General features: G+C 39.0%; 2 protein-coding genes across 2 annotated transcripts; one reads left to right on the plus strand and one right to left on the minus strand.

Moving 5' to 3' along the window:
• The first annotated feature begins 557 nt into the window (after positions 1-557).
• On the plus strand, positions 558-4,720 carry RFPL4A (ret finger protein like 4A). The gene is made up of 3 exons (XM_025369108.1): positions 558-586; positions 3,340-3,634; positions 4,140-4,720. The coding sequence occupies exons 2-3, from the start codon at positions 3,349-3,351 to the stop codon at positions 4,718-4,720; spliced, it is 867 nt and encodes a 288-aa protein (XP_025224893.1). The 5' UTR covers positions 558-586; positions 3,340-3,348.
• A 6,298-nt stretch (positions 4,721-11,018) lies between these two features.
• LOC112611826 (ret finger protein-like 4A) lies at positions 11,019-12,375 on the minus strand. Its single transcript, XM_025365718.1, has 2 exons — positions 12,090-12,375; positions 11,019-11,599 (listed from the first exon to the last, which is right to left on the minus strand). The coding sequence occupies exons 1-2, from the start codon at positions 12,373-12,375 to the stop codon at positions 11,019-11,021; spliced, it is 867 nt and encodes a 288-aa protein (XP_025221503.1).
• Between the last annotated feature and the right edge of the window lie 2,002 nt (positions 12,376-14,377).

Genomic DNA, 14,377 nt, shown 5'->3' on the forward strand with positions numbered 1-14,377 from the left:
TGGCTGATTGTCTGGAAACAGTTTTGGGATTTCTTTTCTAAGCTTGTTAATTAGAATCTTTACATTAGAGAGAAAATGTTTTTGAGAGTTGAGTGTGGTCTGTGGAGTGTCCTGTTAGTAAAAACTGAGCAGATTTAACTCATCTCCTTTATTGAAATGTGAAAAGGTGTTACATTTATAATAAAAAACTATTTGAAAGTAGCACCATTCATCTTAGAGGATTTTAAATGTTACCCCAATTTTTAAAATGTTAATTTTAATTAATTGCCAAATTTATCAATAGCCATAATATTCAAGATCTCATCTAAAAATTATTATATGGCAATATTTTGTCCTTGTTAATTAAAAAATAACACTCTGAAAACACAATCGTCTTCCTTTATGGTAAAAACCTATCCAATAGTAACAATCATAATGATGCCAGAATTAAATCAAAATCTGATTGGATTAAAAAGGAGGGGAAGGGTGTGGCTAAGGTAGTGGAGAGACCTTCTCCTATAAAAGCTGCTGGCAGCCAGCTGTCACTCCAGATCTGAGTTGTCTGCAGAAGCAGCTAGAGGCCAGGGGAGAAACTCCGGAAGGAGAGGTGAGTTCAAGCTTATGGAATTCATTTTTACAAAGGGTGTATGACAGTCTAGGGGAATGCAATAATTTCTTGATTCCACCAGTGTTGTCTGAGGCCAACTCCATGATAGACATACTGTATATTTGGGGGATAATGGGACCTCTGCCCCGGTAGCCGTTATGTAAGTCTTAGATTTTCTTCTTCTTTTTTTTTTTGAGACAGAGTTTCGCTCTTGTTGCCCAGGTTGGAGTGCAATGGTGTGATCTTGGCTCACCGCAACCTCTGCCTCCCGGGTTCAAGCAATTCTCCTGCCTCAGCCTCCCGAGTAGCTGGGATTACAGACATGTGCCAACACGCCTGGCTAATTTTGTATTTTTAGTAGAGACAGGGTTTCTCCATGTTGGTCAGGCTGGTCTTGAACTCCTGACCTCAGGTGATCCGCCCTCCTCAACCTTCCAAAGTGCTGGGATTACAGGCGTGAGCCACGGTGCCGGCCAGGTAAGTCTTAGATTTTCAATACCAAGGCTAGAGAAATGACAATCTCCATTTTCTTGAATTTCATCAGAATTTGGTAGACTTTCTGAAATGATGAACAGAAGTTCGGTGGTTGGGTTATTCAATGTCAGGTTTTCCTATGGGTTTGGTATTGTTTTCCTATTCTCCCCTTCCCACAACCCCTGGCAACCATTTTTCTGTTATTTTCTGATTCTATGAGATCAGTCAACTCAGATTCCACGTAACTGAGATCATACAGTATTTATTTCCCTCAGCCTCACTTATTTCACTTCCCATAATGCCCTGAGCCTTCATCTGCTTTGGTGCAAATGCCAGGATTTCCTTCTTTTTCATGGTGGAATAATTCATTGTATATACCACCATTTCCTTATCCATTTTTCTCCCACAGACTCTGGGGTTATTTCCGTGGCTATTGTGAATAATGCTGCAGAGAACCTAAGAGTGCAGATATCTCTTTGACATGCTGACCTCATTTCTCTCATGCACAAACACAGAAGTAGGGTTGCTGGAACATAGTTCTATTCTTAATGTTTTCAGAAACCTCCCTGCTATTTTCTGTAGTGGTTGTACCAATTTTCTCTCCCACCAACAGTGTACAAGGGTTCCCCTTTCTCCACTTCCTTACCAACACTTATGTTTTGTCTTTTTGATCATAGCCATCCTAGCAAGGGGAGGTAGTATCTCATCATGGTTTTGTTGCTGGAGGGCTCAGGAGGGTCCCTGGATGCCAGAGAGACCCCAGTCCCAGCCAGTTTCCAGGTTCTTGATGCTGTCAGGAGAATGAAATCAGGGATGAGCCAGAATGAAGTGAAAGGCAAGAAGCTTCTATTCCAGAGCAAAAGTACATGCTTAGGAGAGAAGAAGTGTGGGTTTGATTCTGAGAGCTGGTGGCATGCAAAGAGTTCGGATTTTCTTTTTTTTTTTATTATTATACTTTAAGTTCTAGGGTACATGTGCACAATGTGCAGGTTTGTTACTTTCTAATTAGGAGGTGAACTAATCATTAGGTTTTCTAGGAAAAAAAAAGATATTTTGTAGAATTGGGGAGGCACCCGTTGTTATACTAAATATGGGCATGCATGCTGGGGTCAGCCATGACCCTGGAGAGCGTGTGATTTAGTGTGGTAATGACCACGGTAATTAGTGTGGTAATGGTTTCCCTCCTGTTTTTTTTAGCACCTTATCAGCCCAGGGCCCTCCTTGTCCTTGTAATTTTAATGACAAGTGGCTAATTTTAACAGCCACTCTTTTGCTCTTATGTGAAATTGTCACTTGATACATTCTCGATTCTCTTGTGACCACACAGTATTCCTGTCTCAGTTTGAGTTTGAATTTCTCTGATGGTGAGTGAAGTTGAGCTTGTTCTTCAGTACTTGCTGGTCATTTGTGTGTTTTTCAGAGAAATGTCTATTCAGGTTTTTGCCCATTGAAAATTGGGTTATTTGGGTTTTATTTCTTTTTGCTATTGCCTTGAAAAATTTTCTTATATTTTTTGGATATTAATGCATTGTCATATATATGGCTGCTTTTTTTTTTAGTTCTGTTTTTTGCTTTTTCTGTTTTTTTGCTATGCAGAAGATTCAGTTATACCTGGTACAACTAATTTGTATTTTGTGTCTTGTCCTTTTGGTGTGCTATCAGGCTTTTTTCACCACATCCAGTTTGCACAGTTGGGGAAGTAGAAGGTCTTCAAATGTACTCCAGCACTGTCCAATAGAATCATAAGATAACTCATATACGTAATTGTAAACTTATTTTCTGGTAGTCACATAAAATATAAAGAAACAAGCCTAATGAATTTTAACTCAAAATATAATCATTTAACATGTGAGCAACTTTAAACGTTCTCGAGCAGATAGTTTACATTCTCTTTTTCCCATTACATCTTTAAAAATAAGAGTGCATTTTGCTCACAGCACATCTCCATTTGGATATGCCCCATTTCAGGTCTCAATAGCCATTTGTGACTGGTGGCTACCATATCAAACAGCTCAGGTGTAGACCCCTTTACTATTTCAACTCAAAGTCTTTTGGTGAATCATGCCCTTTATTCCAATGACTATTACAGATATTAGAAATTCAGGGCCTCGAGTCATTTACATTTGTATTCATGTTGTGTCTTCGTCACCAGCAGTAGTGATTGTAAGTATCGTGCAATGAAAACTCTATGCATGTAAAGATAAAAGATCCCAAGCACTATCAGCTGTTCATTCAGCTCATGGAAATTCTGATACCATGCTCATTTTTTGTTTCTATAGACATTTGCCATGGCTGAACACTTCAAACGAATCATTAGATGTCCTGTCTGTCTAAAAGATCTTGAAGAACCCGTGCAGCTGAAATGCGGATATGTCTGCTGCCTCCAATGCCTCAATGCACTGCAGAAGGAGCCCGATGGGGAAGGTTTACTGTGCCGCTTCTGCTCTGTGGTCTCTCAGAAGAATGACATCAAGCCCAAGTACAAGCTGAGGGCGCTGGTTTCCATCATCAAGGAACTAGAGCCCAAGCTGAAATCTATTCTAACAATGAACCCAAAGATGAGGAAATTTCAAGGTAAGGAATCTATATGACTTGCCACAACCCATAAAAGGCACTGGGAAAACGACTTTCAAACATTTCTTCATTAAACACAGGCATTAGCAGATATCTAGCATCCAAAACTTCTGTGCTTCACAAACAACAGCAGTTCTCACCTTCGAGTATAGCTTTTCATGGAATCTGTGCGAGTTTGTACAATACTTTGGAGAACAAGCTACTGTCTTCTCTCATGTATCTTATGTGCTAAATGGAAAAATAATTTTAATCAAATCCACCAACTTAATTCGAAAGGAATTTCTACTATGAATAAGGTGGACTTGTTACAATTATTATATTCATGCAATCTATAGATAAAATTTAACCTCATCAGGCAGCCAAACAAGTTTCCCCAGGAAATTTTGATTTGGGAAAGAAAGTAGAATAAAAGTAAAAGTGAATAATGTATTCAAGTGTTTGCAGTAAAAGGGCAGAGGGAGTCTGTACTGTGTCTTTGCTGAACTGCTGGTTCTTATTTCCACAGTGGATATGACCTTGGATGTGGACACAGCCAACAACTATCTCATCATTTCTGAAGACCTGAGGAGCTTCCGAAGTGGGGATTTCAGCCAGAATAGGAAGGAGCAAGCTGAGAGGTTCGACACTGTACTGTGCGTCCTGGGCGCCCCTCGCTTCACTTCCGGCCGCCATTACTGGGAGGTGGACGTGGGCACCAGCAAAGTATGGGAAGTGGGCATTTGTAAGGAATCTGTGAACCGACAGGGGAAGATTGTGCTTTCTTCAGAACACGGCTTCTTGACTGTGGGTTGCAGAAAAGGAAAGATCTTTGCCGCCAGCACTATGCCTTTGACCCCTCTCTGGGTGAGTCCCCAGTTGCACAGAGTGGGGATTTTCCTGGATGTAGGTATGGGGTCCATTTCCTTTTACAATGTTAGTGATGGGTGCCATATCTACACATTCAACAAAATTCCTGTTAGCGAGCCACTGCGTCCATTTTTTGCTCATAAACGTGGAACTCAAGAGGATCAGACCTTCCTGAGTATCTGTCCTCTGATCAATCCAGCCAGTGCCAGTGCCTCAGTTTATTCTGGGGAAAGTAAATGAACATTTGAACATAATCATTTATAGGAAGTTTCAGGGTGCCCATAGCCACGGCTAAGAACTTTTCTGCTAGATACACATAGGTACAAAGGGATAGAAGGGAATGATTCATCATTCTGTAAACCATGAACAGAAAGCGATTATATTAATTAGGGGAAAATTACATTTTACTTAAAGTTTGTCATGTTGTTTTCTTTGGGGCTTATGTTTTATTTCTGTTCAATAAATATTTTGAAATTTCGGATTCATTTGTCAGTGTTTTCTATTTTCTGTAAGATCAATGCACTATGTGTTATGAAGTTATGAGCTAAATAATTTGAATGTGACACAACACAGTAACTGAATTTTGAACGATAAGGACCTACGAATACAGTAAAATTATAGTTTAACCCAACAACTAAACACTGACATTCATTTCAAGTGCACACTGTTTGCCACAAATATGTGGGGTCTTAGAGAGAACTCATTAGTTTTAAAATTGAAGTACTATACACCCTCTTCTATAATAGCAACAGAGTCAAATTAGAAATCAATAACAGGAAGAAATCCATAAATTCTCCACATACATGGAAATTAACCACTTCTAAATAAAATGATCAAACATAAAATTACAATGGAAATTACAGCTATCCTGAGTTGAATGAAAAGCACACATTTACAAAATTTGTAGATGCGGTTGAAGCTTAGTGAGAAACTCATAGTAGGAAGAAAATACCATAATCAGTCATCTTAATTTCTACTTTAAGTTACTTCACTAAGAGCAATTTAATTGTCAGCATTTTGGTCAAAATCATCTAACAAGTATCTAGGAAGTTCCAGACTTTCTCACATCTGTCTGTCTTCTTCTGAGTCCTCCAAACTGTTGCAACATCTGCCCGTTACCCAGTTCCAAAGTTGCTTCCACATTTTCAGATAACTTAATAGCAGTGCCCCACTCCTGGTACCAATATTCTGTATTAGTTCATTCTCACACTGCTAGAAAGAACTACCTGAGACTGGGTAATTTAGGAAGAAAAGAGGTTTCATTAATTCATAGTTCTGCAGGTTGTACAGGAAACATCACTAGGAGGCCTCGGGAAACTTACCAATCATGGAGGAAGGCAAAGGCGAAGCAAGCGACTTTTTCATATGGTGACAGGAAAAAGAAAAAGGAAAGTGCCACACCCTTTTAAATCATCAGATCTTGTGAGAACTCACTCACGGTCAAGGGAACAGCATGGAGGAAATCCATCCCCATGATGCAATCATCTCCTACCTGGTCCCTCCCCCAACACTGAGGATACAATTCAACATGAGATTTGGGTGGGGACACAGAGCCAAACCATATCACTTGATATGATCCCACAGAATACTATTAATTTTCATTCAGTCTTTTATTTCTTAACAAATGGTGGTAAAGTACATATAATTTACCATCTTAACCATTTTTAAGTGTAAAATGCAATGGTATTTATTATATCCATATTGTTTTGCCACCATCACTGCCATTCATCTCCAGAAATCTTTTCATCTTACAAAATCGAAACTGTATACCCATCCTAGCCCATTTTTAAATTGACCTATTTGTTTTCTTGCTTGAGTGCCTTATGTATTCTGGATATTAACCCCTTATCAGATGTATGGTTTGCAAATATTTTCTCCTACTGTGTTGATTGTCTCTTCACTTTATTGTTTCCTTTGTTGTGCAGCAGCTTTTCAATGTGGTGCAATTTACGTTTGCTTTTGTTGCCTGTGATTTAGGGGTTATATCAAAAAAAATGTTTGCCCAGACAAATTTCTTAGACCTTTCCCCGTGTGTTTTGATCTGATAGCTTTACCATTTCAGGTCTTTAATTTAACTCTTTACTCCATTTAGAGTTGATTCTTGCATGCAGTTTGATGTAAAGATACAATTTTATTCTTCTATATGTGGATGAGTTCGTTGAGTACAATTTATTGAAGGGGCTGTACTTTCCCCATTTTGTATTATGGATCCTTTGTCAAAAATCAATTTACCACATGTTCATGGGTTTATATGGGAGCTTTCTATCCTGTTTCATTGGTAGACATGGCTGTTTTTATTCTAGTACCATGCTGTTTTGATTACAATAGTTATATATATATATATATATATATATACATTTTTTTTTTTTTTTTTTTGAGACGGAGTCTTGTTCTGTCGCCCGGGCTGGAGTGCAGTGGCGGGATCTCAGCTCACTGCAAGCTCCGCCTCCCGGGTTCACGCCATTTTCCTGCCTCAGCCTCCCGTGTAGCTGGGACTACAGGCGCCCGCCACCTCGCCCAGCTAGTTTTTTGTATTTTTTAGTAGAGAAGAGGTTTCATCGTGTTAGCCAGGATGGTCTCGATCTCCTGACCTCGTGATCCGCCCGTCTTGGCCTCCCAAAGTGCTGGGATTACAGGCTTTAGCCACCGCGCCCAGCCCAATAGTTTTATATTTTGAAATCAAGTAGTGTGATGTCTATAGCTGTGAGACTTTTTTTTTGCATGTGATTGTTTTAACTATTTGGGGTCTTTTGTGGCTTCACACAAATTTTAGGACTTTTTTCTCGTTTTCTGTGAAAAATGACAATTGTGATTGGGATTGTGTTGAATCTGTGGATCCTTTTGAGTGTATAGACATTTTAACAATATTAATTCTAATCCATGAACATGAGATATCTTTTTATTTATTTGTGTTTTTGTCAATTTCTTTCATTGGTATTTTATACTTTTTATTATACAGGTCTTTCTCCTTCTTCATTGAATTTACTCTTATGTTCTATTTTCTTATTGTTATTTTAATTGGAATTATTATTATTATATTTTGAGAGAGAGTCTCTCACTGTTTTCCTGACTGGAGTGCAGTGGCACGATCTCAGCTCACTGCAAACTCCTGGCTCAGTCCCCCAAGTAGCTGAGATTACAGGCATCAGTCACTATGCCCAGCTAATTTTTGTATTTTTGGTAGAGATACAGTTTCACCATTTTGACCAGGCTGGTCTCGAATTCCTGACCACAAGTGATCTGCCCACTTTAAGCCTCCCAATATGCTGGGATTTTTTATTTCTTCAGGACTCAGTCTTGGTTGTTTGTATGTCTCTGGATATTTTTCCATTTCCTCTAGATTACCCAATTCATTTGCATATAATTGTTCATATTCATGTCTTATGATTATTTGTATTTCTCTGATATCACTTGTAAACAGGTGCATCTTAAGGAGGTTATGCTAAGTGAAATAAGCCAGTACAAAGAGACAAAATGACATTTGATTTCACTGACATGAGGTGCCTGTGAGAGTCAAATGCATAGATAGAAAGTGGGATGGTGGTTGTAAGGATGGGGGAATTGGGAAATAGGGAGTTTTTGTTTAATGGGTGTATGTTTCAGTTTTGCAAGGTGAAAATGTTTCTGGAGATGAATGGTGGTGCTGGTTGCAAAGCAGTAAGGATGTAATTTTTTTTTTTTTTTTTAGACGGAGTCTTGCTCTGTCACCCAAGCTGGAGTGCAGTGGCCGGATCTCAGCTCACTGCAAGCTCCATCTCCCGGGTTCACGCCATTCTCCTGCCTCAGCCTCCCGAGTAGCTGGGACTACAGGCGCCCGCCACCTTGCCTGGCTAGTTTTTTGTATTTTTTTAGTAGAGACGGGGTTTCACCATGTTAGCCAGGATGGTCTCGATCTCCTGACCTTGTGATCCGCCTGTCTTGGCCTCCCAAAGTGCTGGGATTACAGGCTTGAGCCACCGCGCCCGGCAGTAAGGATGTAATTTATGCCATTGAATTGCGTACTCAAAAATGGTTAAGATGGTCACTTATAGGTATTTTACCACAATTTAAAAAAAAACTGCAAAGACTGCAATTAAGAGTAGTCTGTGGGTATTATCAAGTATAACTTACATGTAATTGGAGTCTAGGAAGGAATCAAGAAAGAAAAGGGGGCAGAAAAAGTAAAGAAACGGGGCTGAAAATGTCCCAATTTAAAAAAAATTAACCAACTGTTTTTAGAGCTAAAAAATGCTAAATGGAATAAATGCTAAGAAAATGATAGGTGGACATTACTTGGCTAAACTATTAAAGGCCAAAATTAAAGAAAGAATCTTGAAAGTAGCAAAAGAAAATGATACATCATGCATCAGGTCAGGTCTCTCAGGCTCAGCTCTACTGACATTTTCAGCTGGAAGTTATGGTTGTTGAGGACTGTCCTGTACAGCTGTTCGACATCTGTTCACATCCTTTAACCCACATCCTGTACAGCTGTTCGACATCTGTTCACATCCTTTAACCCACATCCTGTACAGCTGTTCGACATCTGTTCACATCCTTTAACCCACATCCTGTACAGCTGTTCGACATCTGTTCACATCCTTTAACCCACAGACTCTGAGGTGATGGTCCTTATTTCACTCCTAATACTTCAGGTAATTGTGTCTTTTCTCGCTCTTTTCTCTCTGCCCATCATTCTCTTTATCTGTTTACCTCTCTGGCTTTCTCCCTGGCTGCCTCTCTACTTCCCTCTTTTCATTTCATTTTCCTTTAACCTCTCCTCACTCTCTGTCAGTATAACTAAAGATTTGAAAGAAAAAAAAAAGTATACCTTTGATTTTATATATGGTCATTTTTCTATTATATTGATTGCCACTACAGTCCATATTGTTTCTTTCCATTTACTTTTCAGTTGAATTGCTCTTAAGTAACTTAAAGTGGAAGTTAAGATCACTAATTATGGCATTTTCTTCCTATTTGAGTTTTTATTAGTACAAGTTTCTCACTAAGCTTCAACTGCATCTACAAATTTTGTGCTTTTATTTTCATTTAGCTCAGGATGGTCGTAATTTCCATCATCATTCCATATTTGATCTCGATTTTATTTATAAGTGGTTACTTAATTTTCATGGATGTGGAGGATTTGTGAATTTCTTCCTGTTATTGATTTCTTATTTAGCTCTGCTGCCATTAGAAACAGGGTGTATGTTATTTCAATTTTAAAATTAATGAGTGTTCTCTATGACCACATATGTCTACTCTGAAATACTCAATGTGCATTTGAATGTGTGTGTACGGCTGTTGGGTTAAACTGAATACACAGACATATAAATTTTAAATTATTTAAACTTTTAAAATATACCTTTGATTTCATATCCTATATAGCCATTTCCTGTTTTATCGATTGCCACTGTAGTCTTCATTGTTTCTTTCCATCTACTTTGCAGCTGAATAGATCTTAAGTAACAAAGTGGAAATTAATACCACTGATTATGGTATTTTCTTTTTTTTTTTTTTTTTTTTTTCTTTTTTTGAGACGGAGTCTCGCTCTGTAGCCCAGGCTGGAGTACAGTGGCCGGATCTCAGCTCACTGCAAGCTCCGCCTCCCAGGTTTACGCCATTCTCCGGCCTCAGCCTCCCGAGTAGCTGGGACTACAGGCGCCCGCCATCTCGCCCGGCTATTTTTTTTTTTTTTGTATTTCTTAGTAGAGACGGGGTTTCACTGTGTTCGCCAGGATGGTCTCAATCTCCTGACCTCGTGATCCACCCATCTCGGCCTCCCAAAGTGCTGGGATTACAGGCTTGAGCCACCGCGCCCGGCAAAGTTTTTATTAGTATAAGTTTCTCACTCAGCTTCAACTGCACCTACAAATTTTGTGAATTTTACTTTAATTCACCTCAGGATAGTTGTAATTGCCATTGAAATTTAATATTTGATCACAATTTTATTTAAAACGGTTAATTTCCATGGATTTGGAGGATTTATGGATTTTTTCCCATTACTGATTTCTAATTTAACTCTGTAGCCATTAGAGAAGGGGGTGTATACTATTTCAATTTTAATCTGAATGAGTTTTGTCTGTGATCCCACATATCTAACTCTGGCAAATACTCAGTGTGCACTTGAATGTGAGTGTTCAGTTGTTGGGTTAAACTGAATACATAGACATATATATATAATTTTACTGTAGTCAAATAAGTCCTTATCATTTGAAAATCAGTTACTCTGTTGGTTCACATTCAAATTATTATTTAGTTCATAACTTCCATAACACATAGTGCATTGATCTTGCAGGAAATAGAGAACATTGGCAAATGAATCTGAAATTTCAAAACATTTATTGAACAGAAATACAAACATAAGCCCCAAAGAAAACAACATGACAACCTTTAAGTAAAATGTAATTTTCCCCTAATTAATATAACTGCTTTCTGTTCATGGTTTACAGAATGATGGATCTTTCCTTTCTATCCCTTTGTACCTATATGTATCTAGCAGAAAGGTTCTTAGTTCTGCCTATGGGCGCACAGAAACTTCCTATAGATGATTATGTTCAAATGTTTATTTACTTTCCCCAGAATAAACTGGGGCACTGGCACTGTCTGGGGGGATCACAGGACAGATACTCAGGAAGCTCTGATCATCTTGAGTTTCACGTTTATGAGAAAAAAATGGACGCCATGGCTCGCTAACAGGAATTTTGTTGAATGTGTAGATATGGCACCCATCACTAACATTGTAAAAGGAAATGGACCTCATACCTACATCCAGGAAAATCCCCACTCTGTGCAACTGGGGACTCACCCAGAGAGGGGTCAAAGGCATAGTGCTGGCGGCAAAGATCTTTCCTTTTCTGCAACCCACAGTCCAGAAGCCGAGTTCTGAAGAAAGTATAATGTTCCCCTGTCGATTCACAGATTCCTTGCACACGCCCACATCCCATATTTTGCTGGTGCCCACGTCCACCTCCCAGTAATGGCGGCCGGAAGTGAAGCGAGGGGCGCCCAGGACGCACACTGCGGAGTCGAACCTCTCAGGTTGCTCCTTCCTGTTCTGTCTGAAATTCCCACATCGGACACTCCTCAGGTCTTCAGAAATGATGAGATAGTTGTTGGCTGTGTCCACATCCAAGGTCATATCCACTGTGGAAAGAAGACCCAGTAGTTCAGCAAAGACACACACTAAAGACTCCCTTCATCCCTTTACTGCAAACACCTAAATATATTATTAACTTTTACTTCTTTTATTCTACTTTCCCAAATCAAAATTTTCCTGGCTAGCCACCTGATGAGGTCAAAGTTTTATGTACAGAAAGTTCGAATATAATAATTTTAACAAGTCCACCTTATTCATAGTAGAAATTCCTTTCGAATTAAGTTAGTGGATAATTTGATAAGCATTTTTTTCATTTAGCACATAAGATACATGAAGAAAGACAGTAACTTGCTCTCCAAAGTATTGTACGAATTTGTACAGATTCCACAAAAACCTATACACAAAGGCGAGAACTGCGGTTTGTGCAGCATAGATTTAGATGCCAGATTTCTGCTAATGCCCATATTTTAAAAAATGGTTGAAAGCTGTTTTTCCAGTTCCTTTTATGGGCTGTAGCAGGTCATATAGATTCCTTACCTTGAAACTTCCTCATCTTTGGGTTCATTGTTAGAATAGATTTCAGCTTGGGCTCTAGTTCCTTGATGATGGAAACCAGCGCCCTCAGCTTGTACTTGGGTTTGATGTCATTCTTCTGAGAGACCACAGAGCAGAGGCAGCACAGTAAACCTTCCCCATCGGGCTCCTTCTGGAGTGAATTGAGGCATTGGAGACAGCAGACATATCCGCATTTCAGCTGCACGGCTTCTTCAAGATCTTTTAGACAGAGAGGACATCTAATGATTTGTTTGAAGTGTTCAGCCATGGTCTATAGAAAAAAAATAGGCATGGTATTAGAATTTCTGTGAGCCAATAGCCAGTAGTACTTGGGACCTTTTTTTATCTTTACATGCATAGAGACATCTTTGCATGATATTTACAATCACTACTACTAGTGACGAAGACATAAAATAAATACAAATATAAATGATTTGGGTGCTGAACTTCTAATATTTGTAATACCCATTGGAATAAAGGGCATGATTCACTGAAAGACTTTGAGTTGATGCAGTGAAGGGGTCTACACCTGAGCTGTTTGATATGGTGGCCACCAGCCACATGTGATTAGTAAGGACCTGATTTTGTGGCTTATCTGAATGGAGTTGTGGCGTGAGTGAAATACTCTTATTTTTGAGACACAGTAAGAATAAGAGAATATAAACTATCTCCCTGAGAACATTGAGAATTGATTACATGTTGAAAGGATTATATTTATGAGATAGAATTTGTTAGGCTTGTTTCATTATACTTTATTTGACTATTAGAAAATAAATTTACAATTACCTGTGTGGGTTATCATTCTGTTGGACAGCTCTGGACTACATTTGAAAATTCTCTACTTCCCCAGCTGTCCAACCTGGATGTCACTTTAAGAAAACACTATAGCATGACATCACATCCAGAGCACAAGACACAAGCATTAATAAATAAGTTTTACTAGGTAAGAGTGAAAATATTCTGCATACCATGAAACAAAGCAATGAAAGCAGCAAAACGTCAAGGCCACGTGCAGAATGGGAGAAATTATCTGCTACGATATGGATAAAAATAAATTAATATTTATTTTTCCTAAATATTAAACAAGTTCCTAAAATACATAAGGAACATATGTTCCTAAAATACATAAATAAGTTCCTAAAATACATAAGGAACTTATTTAAGGTAATAGCCAAAAAATGCCAATATTTAAATGGGCCAAAGACCTGAATTGACATTTCTCTGAAGAACAGATACAGACTGCTAACAGGTCCTTAGAGCATGCTGAACTTCGGTAATCATCAGATACATGAAAACTAAAACTGAGACAGGAATTCTGGGCAGTCACAGGAGAAAAAGGTATCAGTTACTAATTTCACATAACAACAAGAAAGGAGCTGTTAAATTAGCTATAAGGACAAGGAGGAGCTTTGGCTTTAACAAACAGAATGGAGCTAAGCGGGCTGAGACGGGCTGGGTTCAACATGGTGTTTGATTTGACCCAAGCCCTACCCCAGACCTAATTATCTGCTCATTACCACACTAAATCACTCACCCACCAGCTCCAGGATAGGTCTGAGCACGCTGACATTTAGTATGAAAATGGGTGGCACCCCAATTCTAAGAAATCTCTGCCTTTTCCCCAGAAAATCTCCTGATTATTCCATCCCCTAATTAGAAGACCTCATAAAAATAGAAAACCCAAACGCTGTCTCATTCTCAGGAGCACGCCCTCCTGCACCTCTCTCCTAACTGTGTACTTTTGCTCTGGAATAGAAGCTTCTTGCCTTTCACTTCATCCTGACTGGTCCCCGAATTTGTTCTACTGACAGCACTAAGAATCTGGAAACGGGCTGGCATCTCTGTGGCATCCAGAGACCCTCCTAAGCCCTCCCGCAAGAAAGCCACAATGAGATATTACCTCCCCTTGCTAGGATGGCTATGATCAAAAAGACAAAACATAAGTGTTGGTAAGGAAGTGGAGAAAGGGGAACCCTTGTACACTGTTGGTGGGAGAGAAAATTGGTACAACCACTACAGAAAATAGCAGGGAGGTTTCTGAAAACATTAAGAATAGAACTATGTTCCAGCAACCCTACTTCTGTGTTTATGCATGAGAGAAATGAGGTCAGCATGTCAAAGAGATATCTGCACTCTTAGGTTCTCTGCAGCATTATTCACAATAGCCACGGAAATAACCCCAGAGTCTGTGGGAGAAAAATGGATAAGGAAATGGTGGTATATACAATGAATTATTCCACCATGAAAAAGAAGGAAATCCTGGCATTTGC

The sequence above is a fragment of the Theropithecus gelada genome, chromosome 19, assembly GCF_003255815.1.
Source record: "Theropithecus gelada isolate Dixy chromosome 19, Tgel_1.0, whole genome shotgun sequence".
In the NCBI taxonomy this organism is placed as follows: Eukaryota; Metazoa; Chordata; class Mammalia; order Primates; family Cercopithecidae; genus Theropithecus; species Theropithecus gelada.

Coding starts and splice junctions, on each gene's coding strand:
- RFPL4A (XM_025369108.1), top strand. CDS start 3,349: ATGGCTGAACACTTCAAACGAATCATTAGATGTCCTGTCTGTCTAAAA. Junction 3,635..4,139: donor AAAGATGAGGAAATTTCAAG/GTAAGGAATCTA, acceptor TTATTTCCACAG/TGGATATGACCTTGGATGTG.
- LOC112611826 (XM_025365718.1), bottom strand. CDS start 12,375: ATGGCTGAACACTTCAAACAAATCATTAGATGTCCTCTCTGTCTAAAA. Junction 11,600..12,089: donor AAAGATGAGGAAGTTTCAAG/GTAAGGAATCTA, acceptor TTCTTTCCACAG/TGGATATGACCTTGGATGTG.